This window comes from Bufo gargarizans, chromosome 5, assembly GCF_014858855.1.
Source record: "Bufo gargarizans isolate SCDJY-AF-19 chromosome 5, ASM1485885v1, whole genome shotgun sequence".
NCBI lineage: Eukaryota > Metazoa > Chordata > Amphibia > Anura > Bufonidae > Bufo > Bufo gargarizans.
The window spans coordinates 441510946-441535015 of NC_058084.1; the positions used below are offsets into that span (position 1 = coordinate 441510946).

General features: G+C 45.3%; 1 protein-coding gene across 1 annotated transcript in view; it reads right to left on the minus strand.

The window, feature by feature from the left end:
* Positions 1-24070, minus strand: part of DNAJC1 (DnaJ heat shock protein family (Hsp40) member C1) — a 121185-nt gene that overhangs the window by 64297 nt on the left and 32818 nt on the right. Inside the window, exons 4-5 of the mRNA XM_044295096.1 lie at positions 11945-12110; positions 9186-9283 (exon numbers count right to left, since the gene is read on the minus strand). Of these exons, the coding sequence (XP_044151031.1) occupies positions 9186-9283; positions 11945-12110 (264 nt within the window). The remainder of the gene's footprint in view (positions 1-9185; positions 9284-11944; positions 12111-24070) is intronic.

The following is a 24070-nucleotide window of genomic DNA, read 5'->3' on the forward strand; positions in this document are numbered from 1 at the left end:
TACTCTGTCGGGCATTGAGAGTAACCAAAAAGTTTTTCCTTTTTTTTCAAAGCTGGCCATCTCAAGATATGTCGAAGCGTACTATTGTAGACGCACTATGTATACACATTTAGTGACCCCCCGATCTTTACAGGAAATGTCATTGTCGTCATTACAGCCGTGACTATCTAGTTATAACTGTATTATTCATAATAAGTTTTACGGCTTCCGTCATTCCCGTCTGGCATCCTTATCATGTAGGCTTCCGTCATTTCCCTTTGAATAACCAACCAAATATGCAGAAAAATCTGAACACACTCATTACCCGAGTGCTAACCATGACCCTCCATTCACGGACATGGTGAGGACCATCCAGCACAGATTTATAAGTAGGACGTTCTAACCAAAAGTCTCAACAAGTCATTATGGGAAGGCCTTAAAATCAATACTGAAATAACTAGTTTGGAAAGCTGTACAAACAAGCCAACGTCTTAAAACAACATTAATGTCATCAGCCGCTCAGCGAAGCATGACAGGCTGATGTCACCAGAATAGAAAGCAGGCAGGACGGCCTCTGATCTCCTCTTTCCATTGATCCGGCTCAAGCCCCTGCTGGGTGAACTATTCCAAAATGCTTTAATTCTCTCTAAAAGTCAATAGGAATTTTTTTTTATCTTTCAGGACACCGAATGCCATTACCCACCGAGCTCTGAAAAGCGGCTTCTACGTCACCAACTTTATCGGGTCGAGCTGAGGTCCAAGTCCAAATTTATCCAGGCGAAGCCGCTGAGTAGAATCCACTGCAAAGTACCCTGAAATCCACGTAGAGCTGCCCCAGTGGCCAACCAGTTTCACTTATCTGCTGCAGTCAACTATAAGGGTGTACATACTGACATTAAGGTTTTGTAGCCTTAGGCTAGGGGGTTACACAGGCAACACTGGTGGCGGACAGGATCGCAAAGTAGCGGTGATCCTATAGAAATGCATGGGATCGCCGTGGCAGTCATAAGAAATCCAACACGGCTGTCACGACGATCCTATTGATTTCTATGCGATCACCGCTACTCAGCGATCCTGGCCGCGACCAGTGTTGCAGTGTAGCCCTAGCCTTAAAGGGCATCTGTCAGCAGATCTGTCCCTATGACACTGGCTGACCTGTTACATGTGCGCTTGGCAGCTGAAGGCATCTGTGTTGGTCCCATGTACATATGTGCCAGCAGTGCTGAGAATAATTGTGTTTTAATATATGCAAATGAGCCTCTAGGAGCAACAGGGGCATTGCCGTTACACCTAGAGGCTCTGCTCTCTCTGCAACTGCCGCGCCCCCTGCACTTTGTTTGTCAGGGCCAGGTATGATTGCATATTCGCTGCCTGGCCCTGTCAGAAAGTGCTGAGGGAGAGACAGTTGCAGAGAGAGCAGAGCCTCTTGGGTAACGACGATGCCCCTGTTGCTCCTAGAGGCTTATTTGCATATATTAACACTTTATTTTTCACTTGCTCTTGCACGGGTTCGGATTTGTTGTGTAACAGTTCTGCATGTGCCTCTACATACAGTAACGGCGCATGCATGAGACTCACATTAATGGCGGCCGTCCTCATGCGGCCCCGGCGGAGACCATACATTCTATTACAGGTACGGCTATCGGGAACTCAAACTATATGGCACACAAATCTAAAAGATCTGCATTCATCCAAAAGTGGACGAATCTGAATCTACCAGCACTCTCACAGACCATTGGCGGAAGGTGCTCTGGAAACCAATTATCAGCCTAGCAGTGTCCGTGGTATATGGAGGACACCTGAAATGCAAAAAAAAAAAAAAAAACTGACACAAGGACAAAATAGGGATCCATCACGGACATTTTCACAGATGAACCACTACACGCTTGTCACTGATGTCATCGCGGACAAAGACGTGTAAGTCAGGCCTAAAGGATAAGACATTTTTGCTAGTACGTCGGGCTAATTGTCATTCGATATATCTGTTGCTACTTTGTCCGATTCATGTAGTCATTGAAAGGCCTCCGATTTATCAGACTATAATTCCAACATTTCAACCAACCGATGGCCTGTGTATCTCCCATATACTTTTTAATTGCAAAATTTGTACAGATTGAACCAATCATCTAATAAAATTGGTAGCGTTCCATGGTGTAGGTGTGTGCAGACTAAACTGGGTCTCCTCTAATAAGTAAGAAAACAACATTGCTTACCGGTAATTGTTTTTCTCGATACCCATGACTGCACCCCATGCGACCAGGGACCTCCCATCCGGGACAGGAAACCTGAGAAGATAAAAGATTCACACCCCCACCAAGCACCAGTGATAGTAATAAACAGTACTCCGGAGGTGAATACACGTAAGAAAGAAATAGAGAGAGAGATCCAATATGGTACATTATATCTCTACAATACTCAAGAGAGAACCCTCAGAAACCTATAGGCAGTAGCGGGCTACTCCGCATATAACCTAATAAGGGGGAACTAAGCCCATTAGCTCCCCTTTTTTTTTTATATATATAGGGAAGGGAAAATTTTGGGGGTGCCGTCATGGGTATCGAGAAAAACAATTACCGGTAAGCAATGTTGTTTTCCCCTCACCCATGACGGCACCCCATGCGAGATAGACTATTAATGAGAACTAGGGGGGGGGACAACCGCCTGAAGCACCTTCCTACCAAAGGCGGAATCCGTATGAAGTTGGAGCCTGTAATGCTTCAAAAAAGTATGTTGAGAGCTCCAAGTTGCTGCTCTACAAATTTGAGCCAGGGAGGCATCCGCCTTCTCGGCCCAGGACGTAGCTATCGCTCGGGTGGAGTGGGCTCCGAACCCCGAAGGGGGCGAGAGACCCTGCGCTAAATAGGCTTCGGAAATGGCCCTTTTCACCCATCTAGCAATAACTGCCGTGGATACTTTCCGCCCCTTATTCCTACCCCAAAACTGAATAAGGAGGTTTTCTTCCAACCTCCAAGCCGAGGTAGACTCTAAATAGGCAAGCAGACATCTTTTGACGTCCAGGCAATGATACTCCCTTTCTAAACTATTAGAGGGATTAGGGCAAAAGGATGGAAGGATAACATCCTGACTTCTATGGAAGTCCGAGACCACCTTTGGCTGGAAGGACGGGAGAGGCCTAATAATAACCTTGTCATCCAAGACTTGGGTATAAGGAGGAAAGGCCGAGAAAGCTTGTATCTCTGAGATTCTCCTAGCTGAAGTAATGGCCAGTAAAAAGGACATCTTAAAGGAGAGCATGTCTATGGGTATGTCAGACAAGGGCTCAAAAGGTTTCTGTGACAGGGCCGTCAAGACCGTGTTTAGGTCCCAAGGAGGGGACAAGGGTCTTATCGAAGGGCGGATCCTGGAGGCTGCTGACAGAAACCTTTTAATCCAAGGGTGCAGGGCCAACTGAGAATCGAAGAAGTAACTCAAGGCTGCCACATGTACTCTTAGGGTGGAAGCCCTAAGCCCCTTATCCAAGCCAGCTTGTAGAAAGTCTAGGACCCTAGAGACATTTGGAGGAGAGAAGGGGTCAGGACTGATCCCTAAAAAAGGAGGAAAAGACTTCCCAAATCTTATTATATTTTTTGGCTGTGGTGGCTTTCCTACTTCCCAACATAGTGGATACTACAGATTGGGACAGACCCCGGCCTAACCAAATCTCCCTCTCAGCCTCCATGCTGCCAGATGCAAAATCTCTGGATTGGGATGCAGGATCGGGCCCTGATATAATAGATCCTCCCGAGGGGGCAGTATCCAAGGGGGGGCTAGGTCTAGGAGGCTGGAGTACCAGGACCTTTTCGGCCACACTGGGGCCACTAGGGTAATTGTCGTTTTCTCCCTCTGGACTTTTTTCAGAACCTGCGGGATTAGGGAAAACAGAGGGAAGGCGTAACCCTCCTCCTGAGACCAGTTTTGTGCCAAACCGTCCAAAGCTGTTGGATCGTCCAGATGATTTATGGAGAAGAACCTTTCCACTTTCCTGTTCTTCCTGGAGGCAAACAGGTCGACCGTGGGGAGGCCGAATTTCTGCGTTACCTGGGAGAAGACCTCTGGGTTTAGGCACCAGTCTCCCTGTTTTAGCTGGGTGCGACTCAGAAAATCGGCTACTATGTTGTCCTTTCCTTTTATGTGGACTGCCGACAGAGATAGATGTTTCTGTTCCGCTAACTGAAAGATCTGGTGACAGAGTGTTGCCAGAGAAGGTACCCTTGTTCCGCCTTGATGGTTGATGTATGCCACTGTAGTTAAGTTGTCCGAATATAAAATTATGTTCCTGAAGGATATGTCCGGAGCTATCGCTCTTAGGGCCATCTCTACTGCTTTTAACTCTTTGAAGTTTGAGGTGGCTTTCCTGGTTTTCAAATCCCACCTCCCTTGCCAACCTTTGTTCTCCGAGTGGGCCCCCCAACCCCACGGGCTGGCATCCGTTGTTAATACTATCGGATCCTGAAAGGACCATGGTACTCCAGCTGAGAGATTCTCTGTCACAGTCCACCAAAGGAGAGACACTCTCGCCTCTGCGGATAAGTGGAAAATCCGGTCCAACGACTGCTTGCGGCCGTCCCATTGGCGCAGGATGCATGATTGTAGCTTCCTTGTGTGGGCCTGCGCATATAGGACCGCTGGAAAGGTTGCTGTCAGGTGGCCCAGCACCGCCATTGCCCTCCTGAACGAGCAGAGGTAGGATCTGAAAAGATCCCAAACATGCTCCCTGATGGCGAATATCTTGGCGGACGGGAGGAAGGACTTTTCTACTCGGGAGTCTAACAGGATGCCTAAAAATACACAGTTCTGAGATGGTGTTAGGCAAGACTTTACCCAATTTATTTTCCAGCCCAAGCTCTTTAACAGGGCGCAGGAAACTTCGATGTTTTGAACCAGGCCTTCCTTGGTCTGGGAAATAAACAGGAAGTCGTCTAAGTATGGCAGCACCGGAACCCCTGACAACCTCAGAAAGGAGACAACTTCCGCAATCACTTTGGTGAAGATTCTGGGGGCTTGAGAAACCCCAAATGGCAGGGCTCTGTATTGCAGGTGCAGACATTCCCCCTTAACCCAGACTGCTGTCCTCAAATATTTTTGGGAGGACACATGAATTGGCACGTGGTAGTACGCGTCCTCTAAGTCCAGAGTCGCCATCCAGCAATTCTTTGATAGGAGATCTATGGCCGATCTTATGGTCTCCATACGAAATCTTTTGTAGCTGAGGAATCTGTTTAACTTCTTCAGGTTTAGGATTACCTGGAAGGAGCCGTTGGGTTTTTTCACTAAAAAAAGAGGGGAGTAAAACCCCCTGCCCTTCTCTGCCTGCGGAACCGGGACAACCACCCCTTTTTGTAGAAGCAGCCGGATCTCTGACTCTAAGGCTTGTCTTTTGACTAGATCCTTGGGGTAATCTGTCAGAATGAACGAATCCCGGGGATGGGACAGGAGCTCCAGCCGGAACCCCTCTCCAATCCCTCCCAAGATCCAGCCGTTCTTGGTTATGTTTTTCCAGGCTGGGAGAAAGAGAGACAATCTTCCCCCTACCTGGGGTTCGGCGTCATTGCTTATCTTTGGGTCTTGTATCCTGGGATTTAAAAAGGAAACCTCCGGATTTCTTAGGAAATTTATCCTTTTCCCTTCTATCATACTGCCTACCCTTTTGCCTTTTACCTTGGTTTCTACGAAAAAAGGGAGGGCGTTGAGGAGCTGGAAAACCCTTCTTTTTGTCCGAGGCCTTTTCAAGTATATCATCGAGGGAAGATCCAAAGAGCCTGTCACCCTCACAGGGGATAGAGCATAACCTAGCTTTAGAACCCTGATCAGCTTTCCAGGACTTCAGCCAAATAGCTCTTCTAGCCGCATTGGACATAGCGGATGATCTGGCTGAGAACCTAACTATATCCGTGGAGGCATCGGCTAAAAAAATCGACGGCCTTAAAAAATGTGGGAAGGGAGGCCAAAACCTCTTCTCTTGGCTTCTTCTCACTGAGATGCTGTTCTAGCTGTTCCAGCCAGATATGCAGTGACCTAGAGACCCATGACGCTGCAACCGCTGGTCTCAAGCAGGTAGAGGATGATTCCCAGGCCTTTTTTAAGTAAAAGTCCGCTTTTTTATCCAGAGGATCAGACAGGCTACCTAGATCATCAAACGGTAGCGCAGATTTTTTAGCAATCTTCGCCACCGGAGCGTCAACCGTAGGGGCCTTGTCCCAACAGGCTGCTACTTTCTCATCAAAAGGATATTTCCTTTTGACGGAGCTTGGGATAAAAAACTTCCTATCAGGATTCTTCCATTCTTTTTTAATTAATGCCTGAACGTTGTCGTGAATGGTGAAAACCCTCTGTTTTCTGGGACCTAACCCCTGAAAGGCAATATCTGCTGTCGACTTAGCCTGTTTCGCTTCTTCTAACTGCATAGTTGCTCTGACTGCTTTAAGGAGGTTTTGGGTATCCTCGGGTGAGAAATAGGAACCCCCTGTTTCTTCCTCTGCTGACGAAGCAGCGTCATTAGAGAGTAACTGGCCTGCTTCTCTCTCCTCCACGTCAGAGTGGTCTATATCCGAATCCCTAATATCCGGAGATTTCTCCGGAGACTGCGGGCGACTTTTACTCAAGGATTTTAAGGAGGCTTTCACCTCAGATCTTATTAAAGATCGCATATTCCTAGAAAGGCTCTGGGATTCCTCCACCACCAATTTATCGATGCATGGGGTGCATAACGGTTTAGAATAGGAGGAAGCTAGGGGGGCCTTACATCCTGCACACTCCTTATGCTTCGTCTTAGAGGCCGCTTTTTTGGGGGTCTTTGCCACCTACACAAATCAAGCAGATAACACCCCATTAGTAAGAAAAAGGTACATCTTACCAAAAGATCCTTTTCTTTTTAGCCCCCACTCCTCAGGACTAGTACCGGACTCGCGGGCCTTGAGGGTTCCAGGGGTTCGGCGCGTCCATCTGCAGGCTCTGACATCCTTGCTGGAACCAAGAGCTTCTTCAGCACCACACTGTGTGCCACATCAGCCGGCTGGGTTCCCCCCCTCTGCCCCATTTATAGTTTAAGGACGCGCCGGGGCACACATCGGTGCTGAGCCCGACTTCCGGGTCAAGCCCCCCCCGCGTCAGGGCGCGCGCATGCGCAGACGCCCCCTCCGACGCCGACAGGAAGACGGGCAACCCCGGAAGTAAGGAGGGAAGCCGCCTGAACACGGCCATAGCGGCTCCCTCAGGCCAGCGTCGGAATGTGGGGGAAGAAGGAGCCCAGACTTACAGGCAGCAGCCCCGGAGAGCATAACGCCACCTGGGGGAGGCCACCCACCGGATAAGAACCTGGGCCTCCCCCCAACTGCAGGTGAGAACCAACGTGAAGTCTTCCCAGGGACTTCCTATCCGGAGGACAGGAAACCTGAACTGGTGCTTGGTGGGGGTGTGAACCTTTTATCTTCTCAGGTTTCCTGTCCCGGATGGGAGGTCCCTGGTCGCATGGGGTGCCGTCATGGGTGAGGGGAAAAAAAAAATGCAGCAAGTTTTGAAATAGTCTTAGTAAAAAAATATCCAACCACTTTGTGTACACAGCTCCTATACAAACCTATGTGTTACCATAATAAAGGGCAATGGGAGAGGGGGGTAAACATTTATGAAACCTGGTGTGCCCGTATTTTGGCATCAAAATGTCGCACACAGCACCTTGAACAAAATGTTGCGACTTTTTGTGGCTCTCTATGTTTTGGAGTACAGGAGTGAGTGCGATTTCAGAGTAGATCACTAATAAGCTAAAATGTCATAAAGTCACTCCAGTGGGGCTGAGGGAGGAGGCCAAGAATCATTTTTTCAATTGGTCTTTATTAAAAATGTTCAGTTGTTTCTACGATATAAGGGTTGAAAAATGTGCCAGTTTGCAAACTTGTTTTATTTGAATCCCATCAGCTGAAGGCTCATGTACAGCTCCTACCTCAGATCTCCAAACACTCAAGTTGAAAAGCATATGGCCTAAATAAAGTGTTTATGAGGGCAGGAATCAAAGAAAACAAAGTCACAGCTTGCCAACAGACCGATTCTTTAACCCTTGTATCACAGAAACTGCTGAACATTTTTAATAAAGTTCAATTGAAAAAAAAAGTTTTTGCCCAAAAGGAGTAAAATGCAAATCATTAAAAATTCCCCTGTACATTGCCTTCAAGCAGGAAACCACCTTTAATTTAGAGGGTTCAATTCATGAGCTGAAGTGGACAGAGCACAGAGAAGGTCTCCTAGGGCAGCAGTTTTTCCATAGAATCCAAAGCAGGGTGTTCTACAAAGGAGCAGAGGAGACAGAATACGCAGCTCTAATTCACAAACCACACTAGGTATCCTGGGCGAAAATAAAACCAAAAATAATACAAACTATGCACGCACAATACAATAACTACCGGCTACAAGTAAAACGTCTGGCTTGTAAGAAAGCCAGCAGTCTACTTCAGGAGCTATCACCTGAAGCCAGCCTGTGACAGTCACATCATCCATATCCAATAGGAACATTGCCTCCACAATGAAGGTTCCATAGAAAAGCCATGATTTTTCACGGCTGCAATCCTTTCCATAAATGAACAGTGCTGTGAACATGCCGAGATGAAACTAACTCTGCTTTCAGAGAATTTATATTGATGACCTATCCTCCGTGACCACTGCGGCCTCTTCCTAGATCATGTGATGTCACCGTACAGCGGCCCAATGGCCAAATTGCGGCTCAGCCCCATAAAAGTGAATGGGACCGAGCTGCAATACAAAGCACTGCCACTATACTATGTACGGCACTGTGCTTGGTGAGCTGCTGGGAGCCACACTGGTCAGTGTGGCGGCTCCCTGAAAAAAAACTGATCGGTGGGGGCGACTAGACTCGGTCCCCCGCCGATGTGGGGATAACCACTTTAAAGGGGTATTCAGATGACAGACATATATGGTGTAAGCCATAGTACAAGCAGAAGCCTCCTGACAGCCCCGATCACGAAAATTAAAAACACTGTATCTTAGCCCTTAATTGAAAAACAGAGAAAGAAATTCCACACACAAGACTCGGCAGAAGAGCCGCCATATTGACAGCATGAAAGGTTTTTGTGCATCAGCTCTCTTTCCAGAGAAGAAAGCTGTGCCTCTGGTGCCACCGGTTGGAAGGTAGACACAGTACAGGCGCTCCACACAAGGAGAGAATGGTAACCCCCGGGAGACAGAAACCACAATCTTACCGCTCATTTTTTTCTAGGAGATTAGATTTCACTTCTTCCACAGATTTTCCTCCAGCTTTCTTCTTCTTTTCCTTTTTCTTTTTGCTGAGAAGCTCATCCTAAACATAGAACATTAGACATTAGCGGCTCCTCACACGTAGTGACCATCCATGTTCCCAACACAGGTTAGGAGGTGAAGCATTCTGTACAGAAGTGTCTTCATTTAGGCTAGGATATTCTAGGAAGACAGCTGCAAGAATCGCAGACGTGGCTACGTCTTCAACAAAACCGAAAACATGTCTTAAAGGGGTTGTCCTATAAACAATAATCTAGATTTTTCAAAGTAGCTGGATCTGAATAGATTTGTAACTTGTAACTGGACGTGATAAAATTTTTGTATAGCCACTGATTAATTCAATACAATGTATCTGTATAGCGCCACCTGCTGTTTCTTCCTTTCCTTATTTATCTGTCCAACTCGGTAACATTGTTAAAGTGGACACACATGCTCAGTTCCACCAGTGGTAACTACCGTTACATGGAGAGAGCAGCAGCAGAATGAGAAAGGACACGTCCCCGGAGCGGCCAGCGGGAGAAAAAAAATCTAGCATAACAATTGGAGAAATGAATGGGGAGATCTCTGGTTCCATGTGAGGTACAGGGCTGGTACTAGCTTTGTTAGACAGATCGTCATGGACTATATTATGTCTGATTCATTTCTTAAAATAATCATGGGATAACCTCCTACATATTGATATTACATTAAAGGCATTGTCCAGCTTTGGAGAAGACAACATGTATGGTACTAATCTGTGCTCTGTAACAAAAAAATAAAATAATGTTTGCAGTCCCATCGGCTGCTCTGTTCCTGGCCAATTCTGGTCCCCACAGGGCCAGGACGTAGCTTGGTCCTTGTGATCACGGTGTCCACATCAGCTTGAACGATACGTAACAACATTTTCTTACAGATATGACCACCGAAGCCCATGACGGACCACTGTGGTCACCGGACCAAGCCATTTCCTACAGCTGCCAAGTCTGGAAGTGGCTGCAAACAGAGTTAGGTGGCACGTTAGGACCAAAGGGGTTGTCAGCTCCAAGGTTAAAAGGGTTGTCGGACAAGGACTGCAATGTAAACTGTACTTTCCTATTTCAAAAGCTGCAGTACTAAAACAGTTACTAATGGGGTGAATAGAGAATTTTAAAAAGGTTTGGAAAATGGTGAAATGTTTAAAATAAAAACAATGCAAAATGCAAGTCCTCCCCTGCATAATGGAAACGGGACGGATCCGTTAGACTTCTATTATGACGCAATGAATAACGGAATGCCTCTAAAGGGATTCCATTACATATTACATCATAGAATTGCATTATGGTCCGTGGTAACGGAATCCATAACCCAATTCACCTTTTACCTACAAAGTGTGAACAAGCGGAAATTCGCTCATCTCTATTCATGGTGTGTAGCCAACCAAGGACAGGAAGTGGAGAGGAGCAGAGATAGAAGTCGCTGATCTCACTGCTATTTAAAATGACTGCACCGCAATAGGCCTTTAACTCTCAAGCTGAAAATTCAAGTCTACCCACAAAATGTCCCGAAAGCGAAGATCGAGGCTGACGTTTGGAGGATTTCGTATTGACTAACGATACACTGGGTTATGGGTTAATACGGATTTACACTGCACAATTGTCAGGTTGATTATCGGGAGCAAGCGTTACGAGGAATGCTCGTTGCCGATAACAGGCCCATGTAAAAGTGCTGCCGACCACCCGATAAACCTGCAAAACGCTTGTTCTTCGGGTGAAATGATCTTTCATGCAGCACATTAAAATCATTGTTTTCTGGGCAGGAGATCGTGGTGTTTAAACAGGGATCTGCTACCCAGAAACAAGGAATCTGTGTGAGGACGAGCGATGGCAGCAGTCATCACTCCTCCCCATACAGTGGGCAGGCAATTATCGGGAAGGAAAGGTCCCTTCCCGATAACTGCCTGGTCAGTCGGGCAGGGTAAATTAGCCATTACACAAGACCACCAATACCCAAGGATCCGGCTCTTGGAATACATACATTTCTCGAACAGCGGCCACTTAGAGATTATTCAGTCATGAACTGAAAACTATATGCAAGTCTGTGCCTACAGGAGAAGACTGCCCGCTATCTATCATCTTTTGTGCTTGCTACTTGGCTGCTTTTTAGTTAAAAGGGTTATCCTCAGGATATGTCATCTGTATCACATCAGAGGAGGTCCAAGTCCTGGCACCCCTGGCGATCGGCTGTTTCAGGGAGTCTCTGTGCTTACCGGATCTCTGCAGGCTCCTGGAAGCTTTCCAATGACAGCGCTGTGCATCGTATAGTGGCAGTGTTTGGTATTGCAGCTCAGCCCCATTGATTTGAATGGGGCTAAGCTGCAACTAGACCATGTGACCGATGTACAGTGATGTCACTGGCCTAGGAAGAGGCTGCAGCGCTATAGCCCTCTTCTTACAGTTGATAGTCAGGGGTCCCGGGTGTTGCACCAGGCAGATCTGATACCGATTACCTATCCTGAAATTAAGTCCTAAATATATTTTCCTGGATAAAAATATTAAAAAAAATAAATGTTGATTAGCTCCAGGAACAAAAGGAACAGAAATAGCCAAATCTGAGTGCCAAGAAACCCTGGTACAGAAGGCACACGACAAAACATTTTTCAAGGCTAGAGCCCCCTTAATGAAATAAAATGGAGCGACAGCGAGAAATAATGATTTCTTTTTAATTCCCATTTCTGATGAATACTCACCAGCTGCTTCTCCAGGTAGATGGACCAAACCACTGCATAATGGCCCACTGTGAAAATAATGAACAGGAGCAATGCTAGCTCGGCATTGCTCATCTTCCTCACCCGCCTGTAATAGAACACAGGCTGTCGCCAATCCGGGAGGCCATTAACGAGGATATCATCGTACCTGCGACGACAAAACCATTGGCAGCTTTCAGTGTAGAGCCGGGAGATAAACATCCATAATGACAGGAAAGGAGGGAGTGTTAATCACATCTAATGCTGAAAAAACTCGCAGAAGGTTACAGCGAAATCGAATTTGCTCATTTACAGAATTCACATACACAGCAAAGCAACCCGCACGGAGCCTTACAAGAAAAATCCTCCGTAGAAAGAACCCGGTGCCAAATTGCAAATGCCCACTTTTTTTTTTTATTCACCCCGGTCCTTGCATGGGATAAGGCTGCAATACTCGGAACAGCCAGCCTGCATATAGAAGCGGCTGCAGTACTCATGTGCCAAGCGGCCCCTTTAAACAGCTGATGGGTGGGGGTGCAGAAAGCCGGACCCCCACCAATCTGATATTGATGGCATTTCCTAAAGATAGGCCATCAATGTTACAAAGCTGGATAACCCCCTATTAAAATGCGGAAATTTCACCTTCAAATTGCTTTTAGACCTTAAGAACCTGGTTAAAAGCGCAGGCGCTGTAATTGCAAGGGGAGGGGGTCACGATTGTCAACGGTTATTATAATCATTATCATCTACAAGGTGAATAAAATGCTGCTGTGTCATGGAAAGAAAATGCCAAGCTTCTCCGAACTCCTCCAATCACCACCAAACCTGGACTAGAGCTGAGCACAAGTGTAAGACCTCTCCATTCCGAGCAGATATACAATGAGATAGGGATTCATAGATTTAGGGTCCATTCACGCGTCCGTAGTGTATTGCGGATCCACAATACACCCGGTCGGAACCCCCCATAGAACTGCCTATTCTTGACCACAATTGCGGACAAGAATAGGACATGTTCTATTTTTTGCGGAGCCGCGGACCGGAAGATTGGGGCTGCGCACCGGAAATGCGGATGCAGAGAGCACAGTGTGCTCTCCACATCTCTTCCGACCCCATAGAGAATAAATGGGTCCGCACCCGTTCCTGATATTGCGGAACAGATGCAGACCCATTTGTGGACGTGTGAATGGACCCACCTGTCTTCAGGTCTGTATCCGTTCCTTTTTTTAAGGGGTTTCTCACATTTTTTGTGGATCGGACATGGACCCATTCATCTCAAGTGCAATCCACCATTTTATTTATTTTTTTACTTCCGTAAAAACTTCCTTTGCTTGTCAGCAAAATGGACACGAATAAGAAGTTCAATTTTTTTGCAAGGCCGAGCTATGGACTTGCGGATGCAGAGAGTACACTGGTGTGCTGTCCGCATCCGATCCCCAAAAAACGCTGATTGGATTTGGACTGAAACTACAGTCGTGTGCATGAGGCCCTAAGGGATAGGTGTCTGATCTCTGGGATCTATGATGCTTGGAGTTCATCCTAGTTAATCCAGCGACCAGGCAATGAGACATAGTAGAAAAGAGTAGAATACATTCAGACCACAGGCCTGTGATTCCAGCCCAACTCTGCAGCAAAAACTGCAAAAAACACTCTGTGTGTCCCAGGAGAATGGCTATTTGTCTTCTCAGAAGCCTGTCTCTGGCTGTAAGATACCTGGCTGCAGAAGGAGCCTCCTCACACTGCAATGTCTAAGGCTACTTTCACACTAGCGTTCGGGGCTCCGCTTGTGAGTTCCGTTTAAAGGCTCTCACAAGCGGCCCCGAACGGATCCGTCCAGCCCTAATGCATTCTGAGTGGATGCGGATCCGCTCAGAATGCATCAGTATGGCTCCGTCTGTCCTCCTCTCCGCTCAGCAGGCGGACACCTGAACGCTGCTTGCAGCGTTCGGGTGTCCGCCTGGCTGTGCGGAGGCAAACGGATCCGTCCAGACTTACAATGGAAGTCAATGGGGACGGATCCGTTTGAATTTGACACTATATGGCTCAATTTTCAAACGGATCCGTCCCCCATTGACTTTCAATGTAAAGTCAAAACGGATCCGTTTGCATTACCATGAAGAAGAAAAAAAAAAATTATTATTTTTTATTTATTTTTTTGTTCATGGTAATGCAAACGGATCCGTTCTGAACGGATCTAAGCGTTTGCATTATAGGTGCGGATCCGTCTGTGCAGATACCAGACGGATCCGCTCCGAACGCAAGTGTGAAAGTAGCCTAAGGCTCATCCCCTCTGAATATAATAAGGGGTTCCCCGGTGGAGGACCTCCTCTGCTACATATCTTAATAAGACTTTGTCCAGATGGGACAACAACTTTAAAGGGGTTGTCTAGGATTTTGAAACTGCTGGACTACCCTCAGATTGTCGGGATGTTGGGAGTCTGATCAGCTGTTTGGTTGCAGCTCAAGTACAAGAACTACACCGCTCTGGAACCGGCTACATTGAAGTGAATTACTGCAGTTCCAGCTCCATCCACTACATAACGGACAAAGCTGTGTAGTTCTGGCTGTTCGGCAGCGGTGCGCCAATCTGATATTGATGGCCTATCCTGAGGTCGACAAGCCTGGACAAGCCATTTAAATAGGACCTGTCACCTCTCCTTATATGACTTGCATTCCTCAAGCAATAATAATTCTAGAGCATTTTTTCAGATCACTTTATGTTGGATAGCACTAGACTGACACCCCCCCCCAACTGGTAACACCCAGCTGGTATTTTATCAGCGGGACAACAGTTATACAGAAAGATATTTTAAAATTATTATGGCACGGTGAATAAAAATATCTACCAGAAAATGTCAAGACGGCGATTTTCAGTTTTTTTGGCTTCCGTTTTTTTACTCCCAGCCTTCTCAAAAGCCATAACTTTTTAATTTTTCAATTCACATAGTCGTATGGGGGTTTGATTTTTGTGGGACTAGTTGTACTTTCTAATAGCACCATTTACAGTTAAATACAGTGTAGTGGGAAGCAGGGGGAAATTCCAAATGGGGTAGAATTATAAAAAATAAAATTACAAAAAAAAACTAAACAAAAACACACAATTCCTTCACAGTTTGATAGGTTTTGTTTTTACAGTGTTTCCTATGCGGTAAATATGACCCATGACTTTCATTCTCCAGATCAGTACAATTATAACGATACCACATATGTATAGTTTTTATTGTATTTTAAATACTGAAACTAAAATAATAAAAACTTTGGAAAAAACTAAAGTTTTTCTTTGCATCACCATATTCTGACCCTCAGAACTTTATTACTTTTACATATACGGAACTGTGTAAGGGCTCATTTTTTTGGTGGGGCGATCTGTACTTTTCATTAATACCATTTTAGGGTGTGAATGACTTTTCGATCATTTTATTACAATTTTTGGTGGGAGGTAAAACGACCAAAAAGGGGCGAATCTGCCATTTTTACCGATTTTCTGTTTTGCCGTTTGCTGTATGGGTTAAATGTTAAAGGGTGTTTTCACGGGAAGCAATGCCCTTGATGTTTATTTTTTTTAATTGTTCATTTATTTTTAGGAATAAATTTAGACCATTTCTACGCCTAAACCAGGCGTAGAAAAATTATAAATAAGATGGGCTTGTCAGCCTGTCCCCTTCCAATTTTTTAGATCTGTAGTGAGCACATTGTGGCACAAAGGACCTTTGCGCCGCAATCTGCACCATAAATACACCTAATATAGGCATTTTTCTGGTTAGTAAAAGACTCCCTATGTTCCTATGGAGCTCTGCCACAGGCAGGCTAGTGTGCGGCAGACTTAGATCACTGAGGAGTACAGAAGCTGCCGCACACTACATCCGTCTTCCCCGATCCTCACTAGGGGGAGCCAGTGCACGGCAGGGAGCATGCGCTCCTCACTTGACGTTCCAGATGCCATGGTCACATTTGACCATGGCATTTGAGGGGTTAAACGTATGCGATTGACATTGTCGAACACATACATTGGTCTCGGGTCGCTGCCGTTTAAAACAGCAGGCAATCGGCGGGTATGGATTCCATTCAGGGCTCATGCACACAACTGCGTGCTGCCCGTGGCCGTATTGCGGCCCGCATACGGCGGGCTCTGCAATACATGGGCACCGGCCGTGTGCATCACGGACCCATTCACTTCAATGGGTCCGCAATCCGGGAGATGCGAAACGGATGCACGGAACAGAAGCACTACGTGATTCCGTGGCTTTTCTGTCCGTGCGTCCGCACTAAAGTAGTGCACGCAATACTTTTTTGTGGTGCGGACAGATCACGGACCCACACACCACAGACATTCATAGAATCTAAGACAAAGAGATTCATAGACATCAATAGAAAGTACGGTAACTCAAAATTGAGAAATTTCCTGGGTGCACTTGCTACTGAATTAGGCTACATGCACACGAACGTATGTGTTTTGCGGTCTGCAAATTCTTGATCCGCAAAAAAAAAACAAAAAAAACGGATGCCATCTGTTTTTTTGGGCGGATCCATTGTTACAATGCCTAAAACAGACAAGAATAGGACACGTTCTATTTTTTTTTTTTTGTGGGGCTACGGAACGGACATACTGATGCGGACAGCACACGGTGTGCTGTCAGTATTTTTTGCGGTCCCATTGAAATGAATGGGTCTGCATCCTTTCAGCAAAAAAAAATAAAAATGGAACGACACGGAAATAAAATACGTTCGTGTGCATGAGGCCTTACTGGGGGGTGTCCAGTCTGTGTTATGTCTATGGTTGGCTTAGTAAAACAAAAACACCATGAAGAATAATAATAATAAAACCTCCTGTGCTTCACTGGATTTGCTGAAATAGTTCAAACATGGCACATTCAGCTGAGCCCAAATCCCAGGTTTAATCAATGGAGGGGAGGGGGGGGGGGGGGGGGTGTGGATTCTGGGCGACATTTTTTTTTCTTTTTAATTTAAAGACATACAACCTGTTAACCTGAAATTCGGCAGCAGTCATTGAGGATTCCGATCACACTCTGCCAAGAATTAAAATCAGCTTTGAAAGGCCTAATTTGGAGCAACACATTGACCAAAATATTTTAATTAAAAATATTCCGAATTAGTGGCAAGCCTAATTACAGGAATAGAAATAGGGCCTATATTGTCATGCAGGTCGCTAGGACTCCGTAGTAGGTTTTTCTCAAGTAAATTGACCAATCCAGGAATAATAGCGCAGCTGCTAAACTGCCAGTCTTGACATGTAAATCAATTTAAAACCAACAAATGCAGTTGCTACTTCCATACTTATTATTAAATTGATACCTAGTGTTATTTGGAGAGAGCCAGAGAGGGAGGCGAGAGGAGGGGAAAGTCTGAGGTTTATGGATTTCAATTCTACACGTTTTAAGAGCCGACAAAGAAAATTAATTGCTGGTGGGTAGATAAACAGGAAAAAAATAAATAAAGAAGTTTAGGGGGTCGGACGCTTTTATCTGGTTTTTGGCCACGCGGGGGTTAATGTGGCATACATTTAATGCAATAAATGCTTAAGAGAGCACTTTGCTCAAAGATGTCTGCTGCTCGGAGCAAGCGTCTGAGGATTAATCCGAACAATCAATTCCCCATTGATTTTACTATCAATGAACATCATGGCTTCGCACAACTGTCCATTTTAAAAGAAGATAGCTTCCATTAAAACCCACTTTTGGAATAGAGGCTAAAAAAAAAAAAAATATATATATATAGCCAAGTAATGTACAAAATGCAGTACAGGTAAAACATGCAAAGGATGATATAAATGTACGTATGTATGAGGAACGCAGTAACGGTATGAAATATTACAGGGGGTTGTCGGAGTATTTTGAAGTGATGGATGGGGCACAGCGGGGTTTCAGCTTGTCCCCAGAGGACCAGAACACTAAGGCCCCTTTCACACGAGCGAGTTTTACGTGCGGGTGCAATGCGTGACATGAACGCATAGCAACCGCACTGAATCCTGACCCAGTCATGTCAATGGATCTGTGTACATAAGCGTGTTTCTTCTTTTCATGCACCAGTTCTGCATTGCGTGAAAAACGCACCATGTTCTATATTCCGCACGCAGCAAAGTGAATGCGATTCGCCAAATCTCACGTACATGTTGGGTATTTTGCACATGTGGAAATTAACCCGCTGTGCGGCTTTTAAAATCCGTATTATGTCAGTTGCTTGTGTGGCTCCGGAGATGATGTATTCTGGTTTTCCCCAACAAACTTTAATGGGGTTGTTAAAATACAAAGCAAAATGGAGCACAAAATTCCCTATTTTGTAGCAAAACATAAAAATTTAAATAAAAAAAAAAATTGTGTGATCTATATATTCAGATTCTAAAGTATAAAAGCAAGTAATATGACAAATGATCAATAAAAGTGACACCACAACAATAAATCTTCATAAAATAGTTCACAACGTTTTTAGTTAATGCCTGGCGCAATGATATGGATGCCTAAAATATCAGATATTTAAAGAGGACCTTTCATCGGTCTAAAGATCGGAAAAAACCTCCCAGGCTGTGAGCTCTGCGCTGCGATTGGGCAGTGCTACAGCCTAGGAGGAGGAGACGCCCAGCAGAAGGGCAGACTCCGCCTACTATAACCAAGTCCCCGAACATACAGGAGGACATAATGGGAGAACGGAGCGGCGCCCAGGGATAAATAGTAAGTGCAGTGAGATCCCTGGGCACCGCTGTATATGTCAGGATACTTAGTTCACAATGTTTGGACCGATGAAAGGTCCTTTTTTAAAGGGGGTATCCCATGACTAATTAAAAAAAGAAAATCAGACATCATACAGAACAAGACAACCTCTTTCTAACAAAGATAGGACCAGCCCTGTACCTCACATGTATCCAGAGATCTCCACATTCATTGCTCTGCTAGATTTATATCAAACTGGCAGCTCGGGGGGCGTGCCCATGCTCTCCCCATCACAGCCCAGGGGGGCGTGCCCATGCTCTCCCCATCACAGCCCAGGGGGGCGTGCCCATGCTCTCCCCATCACAGCCCAGGGGGGCGTGCCCATGCTCTCCCCATCACAGCCCAGGGGGGCGTGCCCATGCTCTCCCCATCACAGCCCAGGGGGGCGTGCCCATGCTCTCCCCATCACAGCCCAGGGGGGCGTGCCCATGCTCTCCCCATCACAGCCCAGGGGGGCGTGCCCATGCTCTCCCCATCACAGCCCAGGGGGGCGTGTCCATGCTCTCCCTATCACAGCTCAGGAAGCAGTTGAAGTATGAAACTGAGCATGTGTCATAGTCCTACCACTTTACTAATCCCTAGTCAGACCACACATTGAGTACTGTGTACAGTTTTGGGCTCCTGTAAACAAGGCAGACATAGCAGAGCTGGAGAGGGTCCAGAGGAGGGCAACTAAAGTAATAACTGGAATGGGGCAACTACAGTACCCTGAAAGATTATCAAAATTAGGGTTATTCACTTTAGAAAAAAGACGACTGAGGAGATCTAATTAATATGTATAACTATATCAGGGGTCAGTACAGAGATCTATCCCATCATCTATTCATTCCCAGGAACGGTGACTGTGACGAGGGGACATCCTCTGCGTCTGGAGGAAAGAAGGTTTGTACACAAACATAGAAGAGGATTCTTTACGGTAAGAGCAGTGAGACTATGGAACTCTCTGCCTGAGGAGGTGGTGATGGGGAGTACAATAAAGGAATTCAGGAGGGGCCTGGAGGTATTTCTGGAGTGTAATAATATTACAGGCTATAAGCTTACTAGAGAGGGGTCGGTGATCCAGGGATTTATTCTGATTGTCCTGATTGGAGTCGGGAAGGAATTTTTACTCCCCTAAAGTGAGGAAAATTGGCTTCTATCTCACAGGTTTTTTTTTGCCTTCCTCTGGATCAACTTGCAGGATGACAGGCCGAACTGGATGGACAGATGTCTTTTTTCGGCCTTATGTACTATGTTACTATGTATGTGCGGCCATCTCGGTGAGCAGGTCAAAGAAATAAGGAAAAACAAGAAGATGGCACTATACAGATTCATTTTATGGAATAACTCAGTAGCTAAACTAAATTTTGAATTACATGCAACTACAAAAGTATTCAGATCGGGTGTTGGATTTTTTTTTTTTATTGGACATATCAGAGTTTTCATTGGATTGTGAAGAATAATAATTCACTAAGCTTGTGGGAGATGTGTAGTGGCATCAGCCTGATTCTTATGGCTAATCTGAAAATCTAATAGCCTGATCAGCATAATTTTAGGGTAGTTTATGTGTTACAACATTTTATTTTGCATAAAAGGACAAATTACCGTATATTATCAATATCATTATTCTAGTGAATGCTCATTAGGTCAAGAGCATGCAGTCCAGCTGCGGAACATGGTCACGACCCTACCCGCCAATGGCCGCACTATCTTACAGCACATTCCCCTTTTACATTGGCAGATGTGCTGCCGACTGGAAAGCATTTGGATGCTTGCATGAAAGATCCCATCGGCTGTCAGACCAGCATTTGCTTGTTTGTTTGTCGGCTGATGGGTCAAGTGTTTACATGATCAGCTGAACGAATGTCCCATGTAAAAGGCCCTTTGCAGGATCGGGGGAAGAATCTTTCCAGTAGAAGGTGTTTGTATGTTAAGGATATGGCATGCACATTGATGCTGGGATGAACAGCGTTATTTCCTCCCCCCCCCCCCCCTTTACACAGGGATCAACAATGTGACTCACATACCCAGAAAAGAAGCAAGGCAGGATTCTTTGCATTGTTAACGAACATGTGGAGTGGGGGGGGGGGTGGTGCAGCAGCTAGTGTGCGCATTCAGTGTAAAGCAAGTCTAATGAGCCCTCTGCACAGAGCTGGAATACACTGCACCGCTATACAGAAGCCTTTCACTACACAAGAATGTAAAAGGAGGCTGCCGCTAGATCCCAGCCAACAGGGGTGGTCAAAAACTCTGGCACCGCATGCTCAACCCAGCTTCATAAATACTGCTGCACTTTTTATTTTATTTATTAAAAAATTAAAAATACAATATGAAAATGGACTTTGTAATAGCAACATTGCTTCTGATCCACCAATGGAGAGTTTCTTGCTGGTTGCAGTGACCATGTCCAGGAACACACACATTATTTTTTTTTTTAGAGGTTGTCCCGTGAAAAATTTCCAAAATTTTTCTTTTGGAATTGCATGCAATTGAAAACTTAGCACAGAAAGTGAGCCATTTAATAAAAAAGTATCTGTATAGCGCCACCTGCTATTTGTACTTTTTCTAATTTCTCTGTCCAGCTCAGAGAGATGGACGCACACGCTCAGTTCCATCCTTGAACTGCCACCAGCTGCAGCAGACAGGACACACCCTCTAAGTTGCCAGCTGAGTAATTGATGGGGATGGGGTCTCTGGATCCATGTGAGGTACAGGGCTGGTCCTAAGTTTGTTAAAAAGAGATTGCCATGTACCATATTATATCCAATATTCATTTATTTTTTACATTCATCATGGGATAACCCCTTTCAGTGCAATGTAGTCCAATGTGAGCATAGGGTGGTGGTAATTTGAAATTCCATAGGTGCCCACTGCTAATTTTCTGACACCCAAAGGGCTTGAACTCTCTGACTATACACATGGCCTTGTTCGCCATAACCAATCGGCACTCTGCTTCATTTCCTGCACTGTTCTGGAAAAACGTATTGATGCATTGTGATTGGCTGCAATGGACAACAGGGGCAGTTAGGACACTTTAATATGATATTTAGGGTTTGAGCACCCAGTGGATTTTCCATGAAGATTGTATTTGGCGTCAATATCTGCAAGCAGTGACCCTTTTTGACCCACATTGCACTTGGAAAACCTGACACCAGTTATCCCCAATGCACAGGGCTGCTCCCCATGCGGACCCTTGGCAGTAGAAACGTGCAGATCTGAACCCGAATTCTTGGATTTCTACCGATTATTTAGCAGGGAATTTGCACATACCCCTGTACCCTTATTTATATAGCACTACTATATTCTGCAGCGCTTTACAGACATTAGCATCGGACTGTCTCCAGTGGGGCTCACCATCTAAGGTCCCTATCAGTATGTCTTTGGAGTGTGGGAGGAAACCTGAGAACCGGGAGGAAACCCACGCAAGCAAAGGGAGAACATACAAACTCCATGCAGATGTTGTCCTTTGTCTTATACGAACCCAGGACCCCAGTGCTGCAAGGCACCAGTGTTAACCACCGAGCTGCCTTTATCTATTAATTCTGTCCGGAAACACAGGGGAAAGGGTTTTCCGGAAAAAAATATTGATGAGCTATCCAACCCCCAATTAGCTATTACAAGAGTCTGGGAGGACTCCGTGACCGCCGCAGCTTCTTTGTAGGCCAGTGATGTCACCTTACAGCGAACATTCAAGTCAATGGGGCTGAGCTGCAATTCCAAGCACAGCCACTATACAATGTACGGCGCTATGCTTGGTAATCTGCTGGGAGCCCGCAGCAATCAACAGAGCTCCGGTTTCGGCAGCGGCTCCCTGAAAGAGCTGTTCAGAGGGGATGCCGGGACTCGGATCCGCGCTGATGTGATAATGACCTGTCCTGAGGATAAGTCATCATCATCTTTTCCAGGATAACCCTTTTAACAATCTAAAAGAATAAAAAAAACTGTGATTGACTGTCCGTCTCAACCAATCATAGCACAGTCTTTGGACTGGTTGCTATTGGGAAATAGCTTTTCTTTTAAGAAAGTGTTTAGAAAACTGCCCTATTCACCTTTGTGGGAAAGGCCGTGGTCCGAGATGCGTCTTTTGGGCTAAGATACAGTGTAAAATTCTGTCTGAAATTAAGAAAACCTCAGTTTGGTACAAAGTTAGACAAAGGTGTCTGTCCTGCACCTGATTTATCATCCAGCCTGAGCCCCATGTGCTGGTCTAAGGTTAGGCCACCTACAGAATTGGCGAATATGCCCCTCTGTGCAATAAATAACCTGCCATCATGACATGACCATTATAAGACAGATGTAGCAGAGCCAATTCTGTTGTGCGCTGTCCTAGCAGATACTTGTATCACTTCTGTGTAGTCACAGATGACGCAAAGCAACAACACAACGTACGAAACCAAATAAACTCAGCTCTGCTACATCTGTACCATTTTTTCAATAAAACGGCATGCTAACTCACTTTACTATCAGAAGATCTTTTCGTATTTTCCAGATCTACCCCCCCCCCCCCACACTTATATCTTATTACATCTGAGCCACCAGCTGCCATCAGTAGCCTTAATAACACGAGGCGGATATTACGATAGGTGGAGGAATGACAATGAGTGACACTGCAGCTGCACATCTGATACGGGGATGAACACATTGCCTCCATACAGTTTACTGTGGCCGGGGTTTAATCACAGACATAAAATGTGAATAACGCTCAGAGCCTGAAACACATAACCGCCCGGACATGGTTAACTACGAAATAGGAAGTTTGTTATTTCACGCCTGCAACAAATTGCACAATTGTCTCTTCCTCTATGTACAATTAGCATTTGCTTTGTATGCAGAAAATCCACAAGAAACCTGCACCAAAAGTCCGTACTAAAAGATGTGCACTAAAACCGTAATTTTGTGTGGATTTTGGAACGGACTTTGCTTATGTTAAGAAACGCTTTAAAGTCTAAGGGGAAAACAACTCTAAAGAGGGTGCGGAATCGCACAAACAATTGATAAGCTGCGGATTTAAAAATCCACACAGCAGGTCAATTTCCGCACGGAAGAATAAAGCAAAGTCTACATGAGATTTGTCAAATCTCATTCGCTTTGATGGTCCGAAAACCTGTGCAGAAAACCTGTACATAATCTGCATCGTGTGCACTTACCCTAAAGGGAATGTGTCATCAGAAATTGACCTATTATTTAAATCTCGTTCTTATTATTCTCAATAAAACGTTCTTATGTTTCACATATTTTTTAAGAATTTTTGATCATGTTATTTTTAAATTTTCAATATCTATACTTAAACAAAAACATAAAAAAGTTCCTGCAGTTTTCGCACTGGCCACTAAGAATAATAATTGACACCACTTCTCGGTCTGTACAGATCACTTTCCTGCAGTTACCTGCTTATCTGTCATTCTAATCCTGCCTGTAATGATACCAC